Genomic DNA, 25,227 nt, shown 5'->3' with positions numbered 1-25,227 from the left:
TTTAATTTCTAAAAGATTTTGATGATCATGTTTGGTCCTCAACTTGGCTTGAACCCCAATAACAGTTTTCACAATTAACTTGCACCTCACACTCAGCATCAAATCCAATTCTTCTTTTTTCTCGAGTCCAATATTGCAATAAAAATTCATGTGTCTAGCAGTAAGTGCCACCAAAATACATTCTTCATCTTTTAGTGGCATGGGTTGTTACTATAACGAACTTCTGGCCAACATTTACTATAGTGAATAACAAACTTCCAATGCAACGTTTCCCATAGTGTGCGAGGAACTTCCACCAATCATTTACTATAACGAATAACGAACTTCCAACGCAACATTTTCCATAGCCTTTAATGATACAAGGGAAGATTTTTTTTAATCGTCTAACATATCATATCAACAACACAAGACCATAAATCGTGAGACATAAGGGAGTTATTTCTAGAGTGAAATGCCATATGGCGTAATTAGTACAACAATAGAAATTACATGGTTGATAAATGCATATACTCATTAATTCATGATATGCAGGAAAACACTTATTTAACAATACATCTCAAATTGTTAAAATTAGAAAATCATAAAACATAACAAAATTATAGCTTTATTTAAAATTATTATTAATGATAAAAATAACTAATAAATAAGTTACACTTGTATACAATTTAAAAACAACATGTAACGAGATTCTTAACTATAGAGATCGGTTCTCACTTTATCATGGAGATTATTAATTTATAAATAAATTTTGTTACAATACCATAATTTTTCAATATCACATATCCAAGAAACCATAACTTACTTCATATAACACTTGTTCATATGACATATTTCTTTAATTAATAAATTTAACTAAAAGTACAAAAAATTATAACTATTATCAAATAAATTTAGTGTTTTTGATTGTAGTTATTTAGATTTATCAATAATTTCTATATACAAATATTTATATTTTTTTATTGTTAGATATTTTACAAGAATAAATCATGTTATGCTTACTTAAAATATTTTTAACTATAATATCTATATTTTAAACTAATGTGGTTGATCATTTTGTTTTGATGATGAGCCACATTAGTTGGTTCAAAATGTTGACAATGTAATGGATCTAGAAGAAGAATATTTAAACAAATTTCCTCATAAAAGTCTTAGTTCACAAATTAAATGGATGCTAAATATCGGTAGACATCAATCCATAAAAAGTGATGCATGGCAACATAGTCACTAGGACACAAATTTGCAAAGATATATTACTTAATTATTAGCATGAAACAAGTGATTACAAAAACATTTAATTCAATTTTTATATGAAGTGACATAAATTGAATATTTATGACCTTATCCTAATGATTTTGTGTAGTTGATTTACACACAATGCAAAATGATAGATATTGCTTAGTTCTTAGCCCAAACCAAGTAATTACATGAGCATTTAATTCAATTTATGTATGAAGTTGCATGAGTTGAACCTTTATGACCTTATATTATACACAAAACTAAAAGAACTTGAACCATGAGTGATGCAAGAAATGTTCATAAAATTATTATGATATCTTAATGAAGCATGCAATCCAAATCTTTGCACCAAGATCCATGGATGATTGCTATTATGAAAAAAGTATTATGCAAAAATTAGTACTCTATTATCTCATTCAAATATTTAGTTGTTTCATCTTTGTTTCTAACATATCCACTTCTATTTCCTACAAAATTAAAGCTAAAAAATCTAATATGGTTCTTTTTATGTTGCTATGCTGCCTATATGCTTCTATGATATGTAGCTTCTATTGCATTACATGTAGAGAATTGACTTAGTTCTATCAAATGATAAAAAAAAATTATAATCTTTTATTTTAAAGTTATCTCTATTTTATAAATTCTTGAAAATATACGAGATTAATAAAATCAAGATGATGGTGAAGGTGGGTGACTTTACTCAGTTAAGCATGTCTGAAACTATTCAACAATAGTCTATAAATAACCACTCATAAAAAATTTGAAGAATCTACATGTTGCAATAAGAAATTAAAAGTTCATTTTATGGACCTATCATATTTAAAAAAAAAACTATCAAGTTAAAAAATAAGCATGTCTGAAACTATTCAACAATAGTCTATAAATAACCACTCATAAAAAATTTGAAGAATCTACATGTTGCAATAAGAAATTAAAAGTTCATTTTATGGACCTATCATATTTTAAAAAAAAACTATCAAGTTAAAAAATAAACACATCTCTTTGTTAAAATAAGCTCTACATAAAGTACAAGAAAAATATTATGCAATAACCATAACTTCTTTCATATCACTATAACATGATATTTTTTTTAATTAATAAATTTAATAAAAACTTAAAAAAACATGACTATTTTAAAAATAAATTTTAAATATTTTATAAAATATTATTGATAATGAGAAAACATTTTCAATAAATTCACATTTAAGCGATAGCTTTACATGTATCCAAATGGTCTCGCTTTCTTCACTACTACTGTATGTTTATTAATATTTACACCACATTTTATATTCAGTAAAAGGAACTTGGAAATTATCATTTTCCTTCATTGAAAACACAATCCCTTCCCACTCATTATTTGGATCAACTCTAGGTTGGAGCTTATTCACACCAACATTTGGTAAAGTGTTCATTCATCCATCAGAGCCGGTAACAGTGACCAATTTTCTTGGTAGTGGAGATTATTTGCTTGAGCTGTACTGATCGAGCAATAGATAATATTAGAATATTTTATGCCTTCAACTAAAAATGAGAACGAAAACAACAATGGAAACCAAAATATCTTAATATTCCATATCCATATTTGAGGAACCATGGTTGGTAATCTTCAAATCAAAATTATATCTTCAATTGCTTTCTTTGTTTAAAATAGCTTTTAATAATCGTTGCTGGTATATATGGTTTCCCAATTTTTTTTTTTTTTTTTTAATTTATGACGTGCAGTCCTCACTTTTTTTTGTGTTCCAAATCGTTTAATCTAAATCTAAACCTTCAGGCTCTCGGATAATCCATTCCAAAAATTTACTAGATAAATTACTATTGTTTTGTGAGTGGTTACTTAGTTTTAATTTTTATTTATTATTAGATATTTGAAAATTGATAAACATGGAATACCTTGGTATTGTGATTCTCACTTCTCTATTTACTCAGAAAAAGACACCTTAAAAATATGAACTCATAAAACAATTATAATTTGATTTCTTTATTTTATATATATATATATATATATATATTTATATATTTATTGATCAAAGCTAAATATATATATATATATATATTTATTGATCAAAGCTCAATCTAATAGGTATCCAAAAGCAAATGAATTGTTAGATTTTCCAAGGACTAATAAACATAAAAACACTTACTACATAATACATCTCACAATGATAAAACTAGAAAAATATTTAAAAAATTCACTAAATTATAATTTTATTTTAAATTATTATTATCATTTTATTAATTATATAAAAAATTTATATATATGAGAAACTTTGGAACAATATTCTTAACCATGGATATTTACTCTCATTTTACCATTGATATTATTAATTTATAAATAGGTTTTGTTACAATAATATGGGAAAATAGTATGACTTATCAATACCACATGCCCAAAAACCATAACTCTTACCATTCATATTATTAATATATAAATCGGATTCTTTACAATAATATGGAGATTACCATGACTTATCAATACCACATGCCCAAAAACAATAACTCAATTCATATGGCACTTGTTCATGTCACATTTTTTTAATTAATCAATTTAATTAAAGGTGAAAAAAGTTTATAATTACTTTGTTGATAAATCCCAACAAAAAATTTGCGTATACTACTATGAATATTCTATAATATTTTATGGAGCTTAAATCCTACCAGTGACCTAATAATCATTTCAACATAATTAAACATACAACAATTTTCATTCTGCTGAAAAGAATCTTTAGACACATGCTATATGATTTATTCATAATTAGCACAACCGTATAAATTAAATGGTTGATAAATGCAGATACCCATTAATTCATGATAGGTATGAAAACACTTATTTAATAATATATCTCAAATGGCTAAAATTAAAAAATCATAAAGAAATAACAAAATTATAGCTTTATTGAGAATTATTATTAATGATAAAAATAAGTGATATATAAATTAAACATATATACATTTAAAAAAAACAATTAAACAAGATTCTTAATTATGGGCTTGATTCTCTTTTTGTCACTAAGATTATTAATTTATAAATAGATTTTGTTACAATACCATAATTTTTAAGTACCACATGTCCAAAAAACAAAAAATTATTTCATATAACACTTATTCATATGATTTTTTTTAATTAATAAATTTAACTAAGGGTACAAAAAAACATAACTATTATCAAATAAAAAATCATAACTATTATCAAATAAATCTTGGGTTTTTATTTGTGTATATTACAAAAAAATATTTTGTTAAAGTTAAATCTCTACCATTCACTTAATAATTATATATAAATAAATTAAAATTCTTAAAACCAATTATGAAATAAACATACCTAGGGTTGGAATTTCAAAACAGAGTCACCAGTGACAATTTTCATACTTTCTCTGCTGATTTCCTAATATCAAGTAAGGATTTTGACAACTTTATAAACTTTTGAATTGTATTTCACTGACAAATCACCCCATGGCAAGTGAATTGCCCATCAAATTCCATCCCAAAACATACTTATTAACATAATTATAAAATTAAACAATCTCAATCTTTACAAATTTATACTCTCAATGTCAATATGAGAGAGAGTAAAAGAAAACGTTTTTTCAATTACGATATATACATATATTTTTTTATTTTATTTTATTTTTTTTACGAAGCAAGATTTCTGGATAGTTATAAAATTAAGCCATCTGGGCCTTGCCAAATAGATACCATGTCAATTTAAGAGTAAAGGTAGCGGTTTATTCCAAAAATCCTGTTTATGAAGCAAATGGTGTAGCAATTTATTTGGTTGAAAAACTTCACAATCATATGACATAGTATAACTGGGCTTAGCTGTTGACGATGTTATCATTGCCAATGTTTCACTTAAGCACATATTTGACTACCCCAGGGATATGCACGTTTGACAGGTAATCGACCCAATCGATGCATTTTACATCGAAGTTGAACGCTTTCAAGTCTTCTGCGGAAATCTTTTGCAATAGGCGTTCAGTATTTGTTATGTCAAAGCTGATATAGCCACAGAATCAACCACCTTATTATAATGGTGACAACAGATAGAGAAAAACAGTATAATGCGTGACGAAATGAGAAATTGAAAAAAAAAAGTTAGCGACAATACCTTCCCTGAAAGAAGATGTAAGGCGCGTACAATTCTGCTAAATACATGATGAAGTTGTAATTTCGGAGCATACGGTCGTAACGAGGTGTAAAACGTGCTGTGAAGATGGAGATGACTTTGTTTACTACACCGATCACCTATTCATAACCAACCACCAACAGCACTGTGCTAATTAATCGGTAAAAGTTAAAACTATACTGAAAGCGCGATATTGAAATTAAGATGATGTTTATAAAGAAGAGTGGAGTATTAGCTTGCCTGAAGAGGTACTTTGTAGCGTTGTAACATGTACAGGCGAAAGCTGCTCATGCTCTCCAGAAAGAAGACCTCTTTTACGTGAATTAGTTTTCCATCGTTGCTCACACAAGGATTCCTTGAAAAATAATTATATGCCTCATCCTTTAGAAGGGAGCAAGGCAATGGATTTTCCACGGATGATGCGACGTGATAAATAAACAGATCATTCTCGTAAGCATGTGTCGCCATAGCTGCTAGCATCTGGTTTACCACCATATCTGCTGGAATCTGTTGATCTCCAAACAAATAATGTCAATAAACAATAATATACGGTTTATTTCTATAGGAGGAGAGGGACGTTTTACAGCGCGATAAGAGGTCGGTATGCCTCTATATATATATATATATAAAAGAGTAAAACAAAATTAACTAATTCTATACGAGTGGTTTTGAAACAGTTTAGTCAGTTGTTTATTAATGCTTGGAGTAGCGGACAAACCACGTCTAGGATGAGCTCTGGATCGGCCATGAAGCAAGAGAGTCGCCCCTTTCCGTATGCTACTATAAAGGTGTCCATGGTTCTGCATTACATTCCCAGAAAGCATGTCATCATCAGCTTATGACATTCATACGAATAATATCAATGCGAAAAATTGGTGGTGATCAAGACTCGGAAGGAGATGTGATAAATAAAAATGGCTATGAGGACCTGGTGCCTTCCATCCAGCCAGGGAAGGGCTCTGCCAATGTACTCTCAATAATGGTCGGTCGGACGATGACCACCGGAAGGTTTCCCCTTGCGTTGTCCAGTAACATCTCTCCCATTGCTTTGGTAAACGTGTAAGTATTTGGCCACCCAAACATTTTTGCCCTGCTCAGATATCCATACCCAGTGCGTGAATGATTCTATTTTGATTTATAATTTTAGAATGAATTCACTATATATGATATGATATTTTAATGTCAAAACAAAAAATAATCCATGAAACATCTAAAATGAAAACACTGAATGCAATGGCTTCTCATGGAAAAAAATACCTTTCTAAACCCAACTCTTTGAGCTCTTTAATGGCTTCTTTGTGTGGATGAGAACCCATGCTACTTGAAGCAGTAGGTGACGAGTTCATTTGTAACTTGGCTAGTGTATTCTCCAGCAAACCGAATTCCGCTTCGATATTTAGGCTCAGAGGTGGACCATTTTCGTCATCCAGTCCATTGGCGGCGGTCATAGATACTCCCATTTCCAGTTGGCTCTCTTTTATTCTTCCACTTCCATGCCCAACAACGTAAGCTTTTGTCGCATTACAGTAAGATCAGTTTATCTTAATTTTGATAGCATACATATATATTTGCATTATTAGATAAATTGAGATAAATAAATTGTATTATAACAGGATGAGAAGGTTTATTGTTAAAATAGTTTAATTACTTTTGGTTGAGTAGTTGGTTAAAATTAGAGAGCGTTGAGTCAAGTTGAGTTAAGTTATAATCCAATTTAGTGTGTGGTTGCATGTCAAGTTATTTTAGACATGTCCCTAGTTGGAAACATATAAATATCTATTATTGCCATCATTGTGATAATTAAGTTTTTTGTAATCAATAGAAGAGTCTTTCCAAAAAATTGATATTAAATAGAAATTATAAAAAAATCAAAGAGAACAAATTAACAATAATAGGTAAGTGAGAATGAAAAATATTTTCCCTCTTATTTGATCTATATATTGAGTGCAGTATAAAGTTGGCGGGCCCAACAAAAAATCAAATTACAGGTCGCAACCTTTAGGAAAAATCAACACAATAAAAAACGACTAAGACAAAGGACATCGATTCATTCATGAATCAGGTCATGACTGCTGTAAATGAATTAAAAAATTATGGTGAGAAATTTAAATATCAAACAGCAGTTGAGAGGGTCCTCAGAGCTTTGTCTACCAAATTTGATGTTGTGGTAGTAGTCATACATCACTAACAGTTGATGAGTTGATGGGATCACTTCTATCAAATGAGGTAAGGATAGATAGAAATATGGACTCCACTTTAAAAACCACTTTCAAAAGTTAGGTTTCTATTTCAAGAGACAGAGGTCGAGGCAGAAGTAGATCGATAGGCATAGGATGAGGCCAAAGACATGGTTGTCAGAGAGATGGCCGAGAGGAGCATGAACATGAAAGTGGAACAATTGCAAAAGCTTAGGAAATAGTTAAATATTTGACAAATCAAAGGTGATATGTTATTATTGCAATAAATTTGGTCACTATGTTGGTGACTGAAAGAAGAGGATAGCGGATCAAGTGAACCATAGAGCTAATATCACTACAGAGAGTACTAACTCCATGTTCCTAGCTTGTCATAATATGCATGAAATTTCTGATAATGTGTGTCTATTAGATAGTGGTTGCAGTAATCACATGACATGCAAAAAGAATTTGGTTGCAAATTTGGATCAATTTGTGAAGATAGAGGTAAAGTTGGGGACTGAAAAGACTGTGGATGTAGATGGAAAATGAGTGGTCAACATTTTGACCAAGAAAGGGGAGTTAAAGAAAATCTCAGAGGTATATTATGTTGTCTGTCTCAAACATAATTTAATAAGCGTTGGTCAATTGACACAGAAATGATACAAAGTTATCTTTCAATGAAAACAATGTGTTATATATGACAATCCCTAAAATAAGAAGCAGATAGCAAAGGTGTAGATGACGAGGACCATATTCTTTCCTCTAGTCATGAATTACAGTGATCATGTCAATTCTTTTGCAATTACATTTTCTAATGATTATTGCTTATGGAATTTTTGGTTTGGACACTTGCACTTTTCTCATTTAAGTTTGTTGAAACATAAACATATGTTAGAGGATTACCTCCCATCAAAGAACTTGCTAGTAGTTGTGAATGTTGCATCTTGGGAAAGCAACACCGTGAATGTTTTCAAGAGGGAGTTGCATAGAGAGAAAAGCAACCTCTTCAGCTAGTGAATACATACTTCTATGGACCTATGAGGACACATTCGATTTGTGGAAGTTGTTACTTCCTCACTTTCATTGATGATTATAGTAGAAAGACTTGGGTTTACTTCTTGAAGTAGAAATCTGAAACTTTTGCAAAGTTCAAAGAATTCAAAGACTTAGCAGAGAACCAAAGTGATCGACAGATCAAGGTATTGAGGTCAGATCATGGTGGAGAATATGATTCAAATGGATTCCATGATTATTGCAAACAACATAGAATCCTAAGGCAATTTACAATTGGATACACACTGCAGCAGAATGGTGTAGCAGAGAGAAAGAATAGGACAATTATGAACATGACAAGAAGCATGTTGAAAGGAAGAAACTTGTCTAATGAGTATTGGGCAGAAGCAGTTTCATGTGTTATTTATGTGATCAATAGATCTCCTACAAAAAGTGTGATGAACAAAATACTAGAACAAGCATCGTCAAGTTTATCCTGCAGCATCTTTCATCTCAAAGTGTTTGGATGTGTAGTTTATGCACATGTGCCCAAGCAGCAAAGAGGCAAATTGGATGATAAAAGTGAATAAAGCATATTTATTGTTTATAGTGAGCAGTCAAAAGCTTACAAATTATATAACCCTGTCATTGAGAAGACCATAATTAGCAGATATATTGTGCTCTAAGAACAAAAGTCATGGAATGATAGTATAGACAAAACAATTGATGTACAAGTTCCACTAATGGTAGAAGATGATGTAGCAGAAAAGGAGCAGCAAGAATCACAGGTGAAGATAGAAAATAGAGACACGCCAACAAGGACTCCAAGATTTTCTTAGCAACGTGTATCTTCAAGCATATCAGTAGATCAAGATTCTCCCGACAGTCAATTAGGTGATGACTCAAGCAATGGTAAGAAAAAGATGAGAAAGTCTGAAAGATATTATGATTATTTATATGTTATTTGAACTTTTTCTTTTTTGTCATTCCAACCTTCTTCATTTGAAGAAAAATCAGAGATGAAAATTGGGTGGAAGTCATGGATGAAGAAATTGAAGCTATTGAAAAGAATCATACATGGTATTTGGTTGATTTTCCGAAGGACAAAAATTTCATTGGTGTGGAGTGGGTGTACAAGACAAAGTTGAATGAGAAAGGTGAAATTGACATATGTAAATCTGGACTTGTAGCAAAAGGGTCCTCACAGCAAATGAGAATAGATTTTGGAGAAATGTTTGCTCTAGTAGCCATATTGGATACTATAAGAGCAGTTCCATCCATAACAACTCAAAACAATTGGAAAGTATATCGGGTGAATGTGAAATCAACCTTCTTGAATTGAATTTTCGAATAAGAAATTTATGTGCAGTAGCCTTGAGGTTATCATCTTGAAGGTAAATAAGATAAAGTTTACAAGTTGAATAAAGTGATCTATGGATTGAAGCAAGCGCCTAGACCTTGGTATAGAAGAATTAGCAGCTACATGATTAAGAATGGATTTTGCAGAAGCAACATTGAGCCTACCTTTTACACAAAGGTAAATAAGCATGGACAAATTTTGATTGTTTTCTTATATTTTGATGACATGATTTTTACAGGTGATCTTGAGTTAGATGAATTTAAAGAAGCCATGAAGAAATAATTTGAGATAATAGATCTCGGTCTTATGAAATATTTTCTTTTCATAGAAGTTAAGCAATCTGAAAAAAGGAATTTTTATTTGTTAAAATAAATATGCCACAGATTTGCTAAAAATATCCAGGATGGAAAATTGCAAACCTTTCCCTACATGAGTTGCAACAAGTACAAAGTTAAGCAAAGATGGTGAAGGATTATATGTCAATCCAATTCTATTCAAAAGATTGGTTGGCAGTCTCATGTATCTCACAGCTATAAGACCATATATTATTCAAGGATTAATTTTGTTTTCGAGATTGATGGAGAGCCCGAGAGACACACATTGGAGAAAAGGAAAAATAATTATGAGATACATAGCATGAACTAGAGATTATGGCATAATGTATGGAAGCACATAGAAGAAGGATTTAATTGGATATATAGGTAGTGATTTGTAGGTAGTTTAGATGATAGGAAGAGACCTTCTAGTTATATGTTCCATATTGGTTTAGGTGTGATAGCATGGGCATCAAAGAAGCAACCTGTTGTGACACTTTCATCAACAGAAGGAGAATGTGTAGCAACAACATTAGCAACATGTCAAGCAATGTGGTTAAGAAGAGTATTTAATGGACTCAAATAGAAACAAGAAGGATCAACAACGATATATTATGACAACACCTCAGCGATCACACTATCGAAGAATAGTGTTTCATAAGAAGAGCAAGCATATTTCTACTAGATATCACTTTTTTAGAGAACTTGAGAGAAATGGAGAACTTCACTTGAAGCCTTGTAAATGGAGTGATCAATTGGCTCATATATTTAACAAGCCATTAGCAAAATATGTGTTTGAGTTTCACAAAAGAAACTTGGGTGTTGTAAGCCTAGCTGAGACATAGACCAAGAAGCATGTTTGTTTTGTCATGAATCATGTCTTAGTTTAGCGTTCATAATTAAGGGGCAATGTTAAAATAATCTAATTACTCCGGCATGAGGAGTTAGCTAAAATTAGAGAGTCAGTTAATTGAGCCTTGAGTCATGTTGATTTAATTCATAGTCGAATTTATTGTGTGGTTGCATGTCAAGTTATTTTAGGTGAGTCGCTAGTTGAAAACATATTAATATCCCTCACCAGATTCATTGTAATAATCAAGTTTTGAGTGATCAATAAAATAGCTGAAACTCTTGTGTTTTGTGTGTGAAATTTGTGTTTTGGCTCCTCTACCTTTCTAACATCTATACCATAGTTACCATGTTCAGATCCAAATTAGAATTCGGAATCAAATTAGATATGATATCATAAAAGTATGAATTAAAATTTTAAATTCAGGAAAAATTGGTGAGTACACATTTTTTTTTTTTTCTAACAATGATGTTTTTTTTGTTAATTTTGATTTTTATTCATTTTTGTTGGAAATAGTAATTAGTCTCATATGAAAATTTAGCAAGATCTAAGCCTAGTGATGCATGAAGAGATAAGTTGAATTAGTGCACTCCAAATTTAAAGTGCGACTTAGCTGAGTTAAGTGTGGTTGAGGTTGAGTTATGTATACATTTGGAGAAGTATAAATTCATTTTGTGTGCATGTTAAGTTATTCTGGGAGAGTCACTAGTCAAGGTTTGTGTGATCAATAAAGAAGAATAGCAACTCATGTGTTGTGTACATGTCAATTTCATGTCTTTCCTCTTAATCTACCTTATGATCAAATTGGTATCAAAATTGAAATTAAGTTTGAAGATTTGAGGAAATTGTTTTTTGTGAAAGAGACGAAGAGCCTGCGATGCCTGCCCCCGTATCACGATATGGTAGTTGTTGAAGAGAAATTCGTTGGGTAGAGAGAGTCAAATTGGAAAGGCCACACGCAAGTAGTAGCAGGCGCGTTTAACTGGCAATAACATATCCAACCGCATTATTCGGCACAGGCACGAGATTTTGGAGTGCCTCCTCCCTTCTTCATCATAGGCAGCGTTTGCCATAACATAATAAAGAATGAATCTTAAAGGAACAAGCGACAAAAAGTCAGAGTACAATGTTCATTAAGAAAAGTAAAAATGGTTCATATGGTTCACTAATTTCTTGAATGTATATAAAGAGTTCGAAAAAGGTTTATAAAGGGAAAAAGTGAGATTTAAAAAGTGATTTAAAAAAAATATAAAAATAAAAGGAAAAGGGTTGTATTTGATTTAAAGTTTTGAGTTTAGGGTTTCTATAGGTTTTCAATTTTTTTGTTTTGTGAAGCATGATAATGTTTTGGATAAAGATTGTGTCTTACGGGACATATCTTGAAAACATATTCGTTTTAGGATATGTAAAAAATGATTAGTATGATTGACCAAAGGTTGAGATATTTAAGCTAGAGAACGACAAAGAGAATGTTCATATGAAGTAATGGTTTGTGGAGATGGGAGTGCATCTCTTGTGAATCCAGAAACAACTGATAAACTTGATGAAGTTGAATTTTTTAATGACATGGATGCTCAAATAATCCACCATGGTGTGGATGAACATTATGTTGATGATATGTGATTTATTTTTTTAAACATGGATTAATTGTGACAATATGGAAAGTGCTATGTTTGATGAAGAATTGAAGGTTGAAGTTGTCACTATAGCAACAAGTTGAAGCAAAAGTTGGAACTACTCATGAAGTAGTATATGATCTAGCAGCAGTTAATGATCAAGAAGAGGATAAAGTGATTCAAGAGTTTTTGATGACAATACCCGCTATCGAAATAATAGTGGAAGTTAGTTTCAGTGAAGTTGAAGAGGTGGAGAAGGAAGAGGAAGAGGAGAAAGCTTTCACTGCAAACCATAATGAAGATGTTCTTAACATTATTTTTGAATATGTAGGTCTTCAAAATAGCATTGGAGTCGAAGTTGAAAAAAAAGTTGTTAATAAATTTGATCCAAATTTGAAGCTCATTGAATAATGGATTGAGAAGTCAATTGAACAAGTTGATGATATTTTTAAAGCAATAATTGGAATAAAAGAATTAAATGAAGTGGTGAACAAGAAAAATGAGCATGATTATGATTTTACATGTAAGCCTAATGATGATCTTGAGTGTGCAGACTATAGGAGAAAAGAAGCACTACCTGATGATGAAAATGAAGAGAAGGATATGGAAGTTTCTGTAAACAAGGAAGAATGCATTAAAACCATTTTTCAGCAATGGAGTCAAGAAGAGATAAAAATATGTTATCAAGAAATATGACAGAAAGGAAGATAGGAATATGAAGCACAGGAAGCAGAGTAGAAAGGACAATTTGAAGATGGAGAGTTGGGGCAACAGTACAAGTTGAACAAATCTTTGAAGAGGAAGTTGTAGAAGACATGATCAGATTATTTTTCAGCGCAAATTCAAGACAAGTCAAAGAAACATTACAGCATCAACAAGTAAAGAAATATGGAGCCTACATAAAGAATGTGCAACAGAAAATGAAGCAATTTGAAGGATATAGATTCTGGAAGAAATGAAAAAGAAAAAGAAAATTGTTAAAGTTTTGAGTCATTGTAAGCCTCACTGAGACATAGACCAGTGGGCATGTTTGAGTGATGATTGAATCAATTTTTATTGTAAACCTAGTAGGCATAGTTGAGTAATGTTGAGTTATGTTGAGTCATACAATCATAATTAAGAGGGAGTGTTGGAAATAGTAATTACTCCTGCATGAAGATCTAGCAAGATCGAAGTCAAGTGATGCATTGAGAGATAAGTTGAGTTAAGTGCATTCCATATTTAAAGTGTGAGTTAATTGAGTTAAGTGTGAGTCAGGTTGAGTTTAGTGTATATTTGGAGAAGTCCAAATTTAATATGTATGTGCATGTTAAGTCATTTTGGGTGAATCACTAGTCGAAAAAGTTTAAATACCCTTCACCTGGTTCATTGTAATCAAGTCAAGGTTTGTGTGATCAATAGATAAGAGCAACAATTCGTGTATAAGGTCATGTGTTTTGTGTGTGTCAATTTTTCAACTTTCTTCATCTACCTTACTATCAATTAAAAATTTAAATATATATAATTTTGTTTCCTAACAAAAATGTTTTTTCCTAATTTTCTTCCTTATTCATTTAAACTAAACCATTTTTAAAATACATTTAAAAAAAATATACAATAAAAAAATCAATTTTGCAATCTTTCTCATAAACCTCTCTTCCTTCCGAACCATAAATCTAAAACCCTGATTCAAAATCCTTCTCTAATAAATAAATATAATAAATATACTGGTATATTTATAACACCTGTTTTCAAAATTTATTTATCTAAAAACCTTTTACATAAAAGCAGGGTTATCTGTTTGTATTTAGGCATATACTTTCTAAATGAAATATCTCTTTAAATAAATAACAAAACATGCGGTATCCTAATCTTAGTGAGATCCATTGGAAGCTTGATTCACTCTATTGATCAATATCTCAACCTCTACCTTGGCGGATCATCTACTTACCGAATTCCACTATGTCATTTTTGATATCCATTTAATGGGAGACACAGGAATAGAATGCTTGTGCCCTTTCCTGTAAATCCTTTTTACCATGCTAAAAATTGTTTAGCAGCTTTTTTTGGGGCCACAGGACCGTTTCAGAATTACACTATAGCAGTTATGTGATTGTTCAACTGATGAGATCGCTGCATCAGATTCATATCAGAGCAAACCATAGTGACCCAGAGGAGATTCCATTTAAGCTGGGGAAGACGAGGCAGGAGCAATGTGAGGTGAAGAGAAAATATATAGGTAATTCCAAAAGTTAGAGGTAATTCTGTTCAGGTTTCCTCAGGAGGATTTTGAGGGAGAGTTAGAAGTTCATAGGGGTTGGGTTCGAGCCAAATATCCCATGGAAAGGCCCATTGAAGCTATAGCATGGAGAGGCGTACAATTGAAGCCATAACCAGACCAGGAACCGGAGTTGAGGTTGAAATCCATGATTTAAAGGCGAGTTAAATTCAGAATTGTTCATGGATTTAAACGTGAGTTAAATAGCAAGAGGATGATGAACATGCAACAACAAGATACATCAATTCCTTCCACTTTCAACTCCTAGATGAATTTTCTCTACAAAGTGAATAGGTCAAGCAAACTGGTAGCCAAATGGGGCAGCCCTAATTTGAATAGGGAAAGATGAAGTTTTCCCAAACCTACCAATGAGGAAGAACCGGTTGATATTGTTAAGCCATATTTGCAACATAGGGTAGCCTTTGGAGTCTATCTTATATATGTAGTTGACCACATAAGGTGATATATTGCCTTCAGAATCTTAAAAGGGTGATAGTAGCCCAAGAATGAGATGAATAAGAGCTTTGGATGGAAGAATGTAACATCCCTTTTCATCCACAGATTTTGTAAAATGTAATTAAAACTAATGATGGATGATGGCCACTAAGATTTTTCCCATGTTTTATTTATTTATTTATTTCTAACACTGAAGAAGAGGGAAATCAACACGGTTCTTGATTCTTGAGAAGGAAAGCTTGATTGAGGTAAATCTTTAACGAGGATTTGCGAAAATTACTATCCACTGAATTAATTCACCAGATCTCTAATGTTGTATCCGAAGTACACAAATCTAGCAGTTATGAGAAGAATGCGGGAGGTGATACTGAACTGCTGTAGATTATTGGATACATAGCATTCTTGAGGCTTCTACTTCACCCGGCATCTCAAGAAGGGATCTAGAACTTCGTTTAAAAGGGGGTATTAAAAGATAAAAGTACAAACAAAACCTGCAGCCTCAAATTGAACGAAATCGAGTTAATATAATCAAATGTTCGATTGTGAAAGTCAACGGCAAGGAAAGGTATCTGCATATGTTTTGGGAAATTCTCATGCAAAGCCGCCATGCAGTTTTCTTTTTAAAAAGTACTCACGTAATTTTTGCGTGCCTTTAGTATTATTTCTAAAGCCATTGTGTAAATTAAAAAAATAAAATAAAGGCCTTATGTGATTTATTTAAAAAAGGCCCATCTCTCATAATTTAAAGATATTAGGGATTATTAAAAAAAAACAAAGTGATATTGTCCAATTAAAAAAAAAAAAGAGAGTATGCTTCAAAAAGAAGAGAGTATGCTTCATAGGAGGAAGGGTTGTATTTTTTTGGGGTTAAAGAACGAGTTTATGAAAACTTTTTTGTATCTTTTGTTTTTTTAAGAGAATTTGTCTATTTTGTGGAAGTTAAATAGTAAAGAAGTCACCATGGAGGTATTTTTACTGGTTATGTTTGCAGTTTCATTTGCTTGTTAAGCCGTAGTGAGCTAGTGCTTAAGAAATGGGAAAAGCCAAGATGTTGATAAGGTCAAAATGACAACAAGAGATGTTCGAGATTTTTTTGGAAGAATTGGAAGCTAAAAGGAAAAAGAATGATTACGCATTGAAATACATAAAGGAATGCATAGATGATAACATTCTTCCTCTCATTAGAGATGCAAAGACAGCCAAGGTGGCTTGGCATATCCTTGAGAGGAATTTTGGTGTAGGGGGGAGTATTCATGTTGAAGATGAAGGTGGATCTATAACATCAGATCTACAAGAGATGAAGAATTTGGTGAATCCCACTTCAAAGTGGATAACAATGATAATGCAAGGAAAGGGCACACAGATGCTCGTGAATCTCACTATGCACAACCACAACTAGATGACGATTTTGTGAATCTAGCAACAATGCTTGTTGATGACAATGAAGTTGCCACTGGAGCAACCAGTGTTATGGTGAATCCAACAATTCAATTTATTGATGTCAATTTTGATGAAGACCAGTTAATTAATGATGAATGGTTGCATAAGATGCAAGAAAAACATCTCATTGATAAACTATAATTTGGTGACAAAAACTCACTTGGGTTTGAAAACCAAGTGGAAGACAACATCTTTGAAGCAGTCGAGGTTCATAAAGAAGTGGAAGTGGTAGAGGAAAAGAAAGAAGTGCAATAAGAGAAATATATAATTGCAGAGAAAAAAAAACAGAATCGATCTCGTTCTGCATATGTTTTTAAACCAAACCTTGATTTTGAATGTCCAAATGTTAGGAGCAACTAGGAAGAAGGAACAATAATTGAGATTGAATTAAGGTTCCTTGAAGCATGGCCTACAACACCATGTTTTGATATAGTTTGCATTGAAGTTGCAGAAATGAATGTTTAAGAAAGTTTAAGAAATCAAATGTTTAATATTAAATAATTTTATTTATTATTAAATCATTATTAGTAAATAAAATGAATTACTTAATTATTATTAGTATTATTATTTATTAATAATTACTTCATTAATTATTGTTAATTAATATTATTAATTAATTATTATTTACGGATTTTATTGATGATGAGGATGATGATTAACGTCCACTAAGACTAATGTGGTCTATCAGACCTATAAAAAAAAAAGACTAATTGTCATTGTGCAAAATCTTGTTTCTGTGATCAAGGAGAAGTGAAAGAAGTGCTCTAGGATTGTTATAGTTGGGTTGAATTAATAAGTTAAGAATATTGGAGGTGTGCCTAATGATAGGGAATTGAAAGCGGATGTGGGCAAGATTCAGGTAGTCTAAAAGGAAGTGTTTTTCATCTTCCACCTTCTTAGTATCACAAATCTAACAGATTCTATCATCCTAGGGAGTCTTGAGAGTAAACGACCACCCGATCTCCCTTTGAAGCTAATGAGAATTAGTTCTTATCCTAGCGATGTTCATTTTCTTCTTAGTGCTAGTCAATATAGACATAATTCTGGTTATCAAATGTGGGGTTGATCACCTCCTTATAGTATCTTAACTTCATTTTACCCTCCATCTCCTTATCATGTCACATCTTCTCCTTAAAATTGGAGGTAAGAGTATCTTTGATACTATCATTTCTTCCCAAGATGATCTCCTTCTTAATCCCCCAAGGGTTCAGCCAAGACTGGGCATCCTTATGACACCCGCGCTTGAGGCGCATGTGGGGGTTTTGACTAAAGTTAGAAGCAATTTTTGGGAGCCTCTTGGATTCCATGTTGTAAATATTTTTCTTATACATCATATATCTAAACATAGTCATAGTTTCAATGGGGGACATGCCCGCTTCGATCAAGAGGATAGAATAGGGAGTATTTCCTTAATCTTGAGGTTATAGGTTATAAATTTCTTTTGGATCATCTCAATATTTCTCCACGGCTCTCTAGATATACTGTAACTCCAAACTTCACATCTGTATAAGACAACAGGGGTGACGAGACTCTCAAAGAGGAACCGTTTTTACTCCAAATGTAAATATTGACCGACTTACAATTGTTTTCAAGCTCATAATAAGCTTTCCAACCTCCAATACTTATTTTCTTGATGTTATAGATCCAGTTGAGCTTATGAGGAAAGCCAATACCCAAATATTTATAAGAAGGAACCTGCTATAGACAATGGTTATCATAGACAAAACTATCATGGGCTATCTTTTTAGATTTAATGATCATGACTTTAATCTTTTCTGTATTAACTGTCATACCCATCTTGGAGCAGTAGACATGAAGAGTCTTAAGTTTCTTGTCTAGGTCATCATGGATTTTTGCAAGAAGAATGATAAAATCAATATAAAGGAGAAGGGTATTGATTATGCTAGCGAGCTCGGTTCATTTTCAACCCAGAGTTTCCAAACACCCCTCTAGCTTATCGATGTAAATACCAAAAAGGATAGGAGATAGGGGACACCCTTGTTTAACCCTGATATTGCATTTAATAACTTTGGAGCACCCTTTGTTGGTCTTAAGCTTGACAATGAAAGTCTCATAGAGGCGGATCACAACAATCCTCAGTTCAAGAGGAACCATGATCTCTTCAAGTCTCTCCCATAGCTTATCTCGAGGGACAGTGTCGAAAGCTTTTCTAAAGTCCACAAAATAATAGAAGGGATCGGTTTTACTATTGCAAAATTCCTCTGCAATGATCATGAGAGTGACAAGTTGGTTGATAGTCGAGTGTTGTCGCCTAAAATTGGCTTTCCCTTTAGCCCTTTTACAATGGTTCTCGAACCAAACACTAAGCTTATTTTCTAAAATGAGCCCATAAAGCTTGGCTAGGATGTGGCTAATCATAATTGTCCTGTAGTTAGAGGGAACGATTTTTCCCCATTTTTAAATATAGGCACAATAAGGATTTTCACCCAAAGCTTGTGGAAGCCATGCTTTACAGCAAAATTGAGAAGCTTTTGGAGGTGAGGAATGAGGATAGATATTTCCATTTTAAAGATCTCAGTTTGGTATCCATCAATATCTTTAACTTTCCCATTAGCAAGCTTATTAATCACAGACTCAATGTCTTCCAGAGAAAATATATCTTCCTTAATAGGAGTATTTAAGATGGTTTCCATGGTGTCTGGAGAGTCAGACAACTTCTTAAGATAGTTATTCCAATTTTCTAAGGGGATAGAATGACTATCTTTTGTTTTACGAACAAGCACATTCCGTCAAAACTTTCTTGGTGCAACTTTAGAAAGGTGGAGAAGATGCTTTTGTATCTTATTAATATATGACCTCTTCTTCCTTTTAATGAGAGCTTTGTATATACTTACACTTATATTAATATTTATTTAATTATTAATTATTATTATTTATTCATTATTAATATTTATTTATTGATAATTAATAATTAATAATAATAATATAAATTATTATTATCATAGTTATTTTTGTAATATTATTATTATTGTTATTATTAAATATTTATCAATATGAATATGAATATTATGATTAATATTAGATTTATACTATTAATCTCTATCCACATTTTTTAATCACATTTTCTAATATAATTGTAAATATGATGATATATGTTTAAATTTATATCAATCACGAAAAAAAAAATCATCTACTAGTTAGACTAAAACTATTATTATTAATGACAAAAATAATGAATATATAAATTAAACATAAAAAGATAATAAGATTTTGAATCATTAAGATTCTTAATTTTAAATAAGTTTTATTATAATATAATGAGTCAATACCATGATTTATCATCTTTATATATTTAAAAAATCGTAAGCACTTTTATATGACTTTTGTTGATATAATATTTTTTAAATAATTAAATAATTAAAAAAACATAAATATTTTAGAAATAAAATTAAATAGTTATTGTATTTCATATTTATATATATTATAGAAAATATAATAAATGTCAACATATTTATCATATTTATTATATTTTTTATAAGAGTAAAATTAAAAAAACATAAAAATAACTAAATTATAACATTAATTTAATAGTACAGTTTAATTAATAGATTAAGTGATTTTTTTTTATTGGAATTGGGCAATATAATTTCAAAAAAGATTGTTATGTTTTTGAGTGGATAAGTGGATTTAGCTCTACAAGTTTTTAAAAACATAACTGTCATGAATCCCACTTACCGGTCGAGACGTGCAGGAGGATTTGAAGTTTACGGCATCGTTTGGCGAATTCCACAACATTTTCAGCTCCGCGTGTGTTGACATTGAGTGAAACGTCATATCTACGTTTGCTTGATGTTAGGCAATAAACACTTCAATTATATAATTGGAACAATTACAACTAGCTATGAACGCAACAAACCTGTCATCAAACGCTGTGCTTGCTGCAATATTTACAACGGCATCCAGAATCTCCCAAAGATGCTCTCTCGTGCTCTCTTGGTCAATTCCAAGATTATGATCTGCTGCAACGTCTCCCACTACAGGAACAACTTTCTGGAACACGAAGTTTTCAAAGTTGTCCCCATGCTGCCCCCTCAAAGTCTTGAACAACTCTGCTCCTATAACCTGCCATTCATAGCGCAAGAAACTATTTATTTACTGAACGATAACAGTAGTCATAGATTTAATCCATGGATGAATACAAATAGTCCAGCGATTTCTTACTTCGTTTTTAAATCGGAGTTTGGCAGATTCCAAATCTTCCGCTCTTAACAAAACAAAAATGCGTCTAATCCCGGGCTGCGTACGCAATATTTTCTCCACGAAAACTGCATCAAGTAAACAAAGTGCAATTAGCATCATTGTGAGCGTGAAAACCAGATATAAGTAAGAATAACATTACTGTCTCAAATACTTTTGCCGAGGAAACCGGTCGATCCAGTTACTAATATGCTCTTGTCGTTGAGAAAACCTAAAACATTTGACGCCATAGTTCGCTATGTGCTCTGCTAATATCAAACAACTCCAAATAACAATATCAGACGGAGGGAACAGCCACAGGTAGTATGTATGAACTAGTTTTCATGTAGCATGCAAGCTTATTGAAGTGGGCGCAGTGATCAACCATATATAGAAGAAATTCACCGCTTATGTCGGGATCTCTTCACACATGAGAAAGTCAAATTTCCCACCTATAACAAGGTATCTCACTCCACACTTGCTCAAAATACAAAGGAAACAATATCTTTATTCCTCTCTTATTTAAAAATCAACCCAGCAAGTTATCTCACTAAATTAAAACAACAAAATTTTGGAATTCATATGCATTTTTTTATGTTCATCCACAACAACCATCGATCAAAATATAATATCTCACTCGGCCCGTTTCCGCAGTCAACATACAAAATTATTGATTTTGTATTGCTGTTTACTGTTCATCTATAACAAACATCAATTCCAATGTAAAGCTCACCTATTCACAACGGGTGTTCGGTGCCGTGACTCTAGCCATCCATAGTGTTCGGTGGCCAGCCGCTCCCATGGCATTCTACTAAACCTTTTGACGTTACATAGCATTTAATTTAGTTTCATTTCACATTTTATCAAATGTCTTATGAATTAGCTCTGAAGTGTACGTAACTTAATATTCATTTACTTTCGTATATCTTTTCATGTTAATTTTGAATTTTTTGAATTCATTTACTTTCATACATCTTTTCACGTTAATTTTGAATTTTTTGAATTATATTAGCACAATAATATTAATTAATGTGGTTGATACACTTTGATAGATAGATAAGTATATATCAATTATATGTACATTTACATTATTAAATAGATATATATTTAATATAAATATTATTATTGATAGTAATAAATATATAAATAATAATAACAATAATAATAATATAATAAAATTAATTATATGTAAATGAGTTGTCTTTAGTGCGATAAATCACATTCGAAGTGCCCTAGGGATTTTTCAGGGTGATCAATCCATATGCAGTGAAAAAATGAGTTTATATAACACAAATCAAGATTTCACCTCAAATTTTTCCATCCAAAAAGTCACACTAAAGACGACTCCTATTATAAATATGATAATAGTTAAAACTATTATAATGACATTTTAAAATAAATACTATCATATTATAATAATATGATAATATTATTACGGAGCTCGCTATGCTAAGGTTTGCAATAATTCATTTCCAGCAGGAAGAATGACGCAACCCCTGCCACAACCACCTCGGAAGGCAGATCAAACAATCATTGAAAACAAGTTGGAGTTTTTTGAGCCGTTGACTGAGTGGGAAGCTCATGAGTGCCCCCCGTGAGGGAGGGCACGATCCTCCTCCTTTTGCGATATCATCAAAGGACCAAAGTATGCAACATCCAAAAACTTATGGTTTGGATGAGACAACGTGGGCACATCAATTTCCCCTACTATGGGGGCATAATGGCAGTCTAACGGACAAAACCATTGCCTCCTGAAAGTTTTTAAAAACCCCAAATTTGTGATCCCCAAAAATTGACTGGAGAAAACACGGCAGTTCATGAAACATCATGTTTGGATTTGTAAATTTATGGGCATCTGGCCCAAAAAACAAGATATTTTTGAGTGGACCCAAACCAAATGGAACTTGAGTGGAGTAGTCGAACTACATTTGAGGGTAAAGGGTTTCTTCACAATGAGCCTTTGTGGACTTGGAGGACCAGAAAAAAATGTTTGTGAATGGCCCGTATTTCATGGGTGACGAGGGGCTATTCCTTGGAAACTAGGAACAGTGTTACAACCCGGAGAAAGAGCAATGTTTAGCATCCCCAATGTGCATTCAATTCTTCTCCTCCTAGTGGATGTTGTTGGAAAATGTAACGAGGTTCAGTCTTGATTTAATGTATTTGAGTTATCTTGCAATGTACTTGCCAAAACAATAAAGAAAAGAATTATTATTATTATTATTATTATTATTATTATTATTATGACTTATTAAAGCATGGGTTTCTTGCTTGGGTCATCATGTTTTAGGTCAAAGTCCCCATTGAGGACTTCTAAGATTTATTCCGAGTCAACTAAGTCATTGTAATGTTAAAGAGACCCTTCTTGGGATATTGAATCATGTAAAAAGGTTAAGTACTAAGTCAAATATGAATTATGTTGCCTCCACACCAAGTCGACCTTAAGATGATAAAGTCGGCCTCAAGGAGGGTTATTCGACCTCATCAAAGGACTATAAATAGAGAAGTTTGAATTCCACTTCAAGCATACTTTGTCACAAGCAAGTTCAATCTCTCATGAAGCCGTAAGAAGTGTGAAATAGAAGAAGGAGGAGAAGCAAGTGTGATTTTTTCTAGGGGAAGGATAAAGGGAAAATCAAACCTTTGGTGCAACTATCTCTATCTTTGGTACCCTAGTTTGGAAGATCAAAGTTCTCTTATTGATGTCATAGCCAGTTGTCGTATGATGTCGTAACCAATTTCAACGATGACGTTGTCACCTCAAGAAGACCTATTGGGCCAATATCAAAGGTTATAAGTGAAGATCGAAGTATTTTAGTGAAGATCAAAGTCTCTAATGCAAGCTCGAAGTTGCTGGGTCGAAGAAAGTGTTGCCATTGTTGCTGCTGCTGCTAGGTCAAGAAGGATCATTTGCAAGTAAGGAAGAAGGCTCACTTGGTGTCGAGGAAAGTTTGTGTCAAGGTTACGAGTCTTGGAATAGATCTGGAAAACAATTGAAGGAAGAATTATTGACTAGGTTTTCCCCTAGAGAGGGGTTTTGCCCTTACTGTGAGCCTACATCCAGTGTCCATTGTTGATGTGTTATTACTTTTCTAATTGCTTGATGAATTGAAGGAAAGAATATATAAAAGAATCCTAATAAGAAGTCAAGAACATCACAAGTAATTATCAAGTATAAAGAAAATCTTTCTGCCTTTTCGATTTTCTAACATGGTTTTGAGCTTTGGGGAGGAAAAAATAAAAAGGCAGTCTCAAGGAAGGAATCTACTAAGGTGAAGGAAAATTCTTAACACAATCAAGGGAGAGAAGAAAATTTAAGGATCCTCATACTACAGGTCTTGGAAGAAGAGGATTGACCTCATCCATGAAAAGAACAAGGTACTAGACTTGATCAAAGGAAATGTAAAGAATCCTACACATGACTCGATTGATGCTGAGAAAGTAAAATTCATAGCATTAGAATTGGTGGCCATGACTCTAATGGTAGAAGGAATAAAAGACAATCGTGTGCCATTCATAGCCAACATCAATTATGCTAAGGAAATGTATGAATCCTTTTCAAAATTATTCACTATTAAGAGCATTGGCCAAGTGGAAAGCGTGAATAATGAACTAAGGACCATAAATATGACTAAATAATTTATAGTGGTCTCCTTTGTGAAGATGGTGATAATCAGATATGATCTTTTGGCCATTGATGAAATTTTTCTAGACAAAGAACTTGTGATTACTGCTCTATTATGATTTCCACCTACTTGGGGTGTCGGTACAGGTCTTAACAGTTGGAAGGAAGCTCCTACTTTAGAAGAAATATGGACTTCCTGCAGTCAAGAAGAATTGAGGATCTCTCTAGTTTCCAATGCTGAAGGAGTATAAAATACCTACATTTCTCAACACAAAGGAAAGAAATTGAAAGGACCAAGGATGGAAGTAGACATGTCCAAGGTATAATGCTATCAATGCCATAAGAAGGTTCACTACAGGAGTGACTATCATGGAAAATTTTAGGGGAAAATGTTCGACCTTTGGCGAAATTAAGGGGTTTTAAATTTTTAGTGGGCGAATATTTTGTATCATAGTAAATTTTTACAAATCGCCTCAAATAACCCACCTTATTTTAAGGGAGAGGGTAAAGAAGGTAAATTTAGCCCTTGAAATTAGGAGTTACAACCTTCCATTTGCCCTAATTTTCAAGAATAGGTTTT

General features: G+C 32.3%; 1 protein-coding gene across 1 annotated transcript; it reads right to left on the bottom strand.

The window, feature by feature from the left end:
* Positions 1 to 5,000: 5,000 nt before the first annotated feature.
* LOC149182001 (putative fatty acyl-CoA reductase 4) lies at positions 5,001 to 21,362 on the bottom strand. Its single transcript, XM_089418449.1, has 10 exons — positions 21,198 to 21,362; positions 21,008 to 21,111; positions 20,703 to 20,908; positions 20,522 to 20,622; positions 6,620 to 6,872; positions 6,291 to 6,452; positions 6,081 to 6,162; positions 5,603 to 5,869; positions 5,345 to 5,481; positions 5,001 to 5,232 (listed from the first exon to the last, which is right to left on the bottom strand). Exons 1-10 carry the CDS (start codon positions 21,271 to 21,273, stop codon positions 5,085 to 5,087), a joined length of 1,536 nt encoding a protein of 511 aa, XP_089274575.1. The 5' UTR covers positions 21,274 to 21,362; the 3' UTR covers positions 5,001 to 5,084.
* Between the last annotated feature and the right edge of the window lie 3,865 nt (positions 21,363 to 25,227).

The sequence above is a fragment of the Pinus tabuliformis genome, chromosome 3_2 (genome assembly GCF_031772625.1).
Source record: "Pinus tabuliformis cultivar Carrire ecotype Pingquan chromosome 3_2, CPIR1, whole genome shotgun sequence".
NCBI lineage: Eukaryota > Viridiplantae > Streptophyta > Pinopsida > Pinales > Pinaceae > Pinus > Pinus tabuliformis.
Note: the sequence above shows the minus strand (reverse complement) of the source record. Positions and strands in the feature narration are given on the sequence as shown.

What these genes read in the sequence shown, in the direction of transcription:
- LOC149182001 (XM_089418449.1), bottom strand. Translation starts at nt 21,273, where the DNA reads ATGGCGTCAAATGTTTTAGGTTTTCTCAACGACAAGAGCATATTAGTA. An exon ending in AAAGAGTTGGGTTTAGAAAG is followed by an intron (nt 6,453 to 6,619) that starts GTATTTTTTTCC and finishes ATATCTGAGCAG; the next exon opens with GGCAAAAATGTTTGGGTGGC. An exon ending in TACATCTTCTTTCAGGGAAG is followed by an intron (nt 5,233 to 5,344) that starts GTATTGTCGCTA and finishes TGGCTATATCAG; the next exon opens with CTTTGACATAACAAATACTG.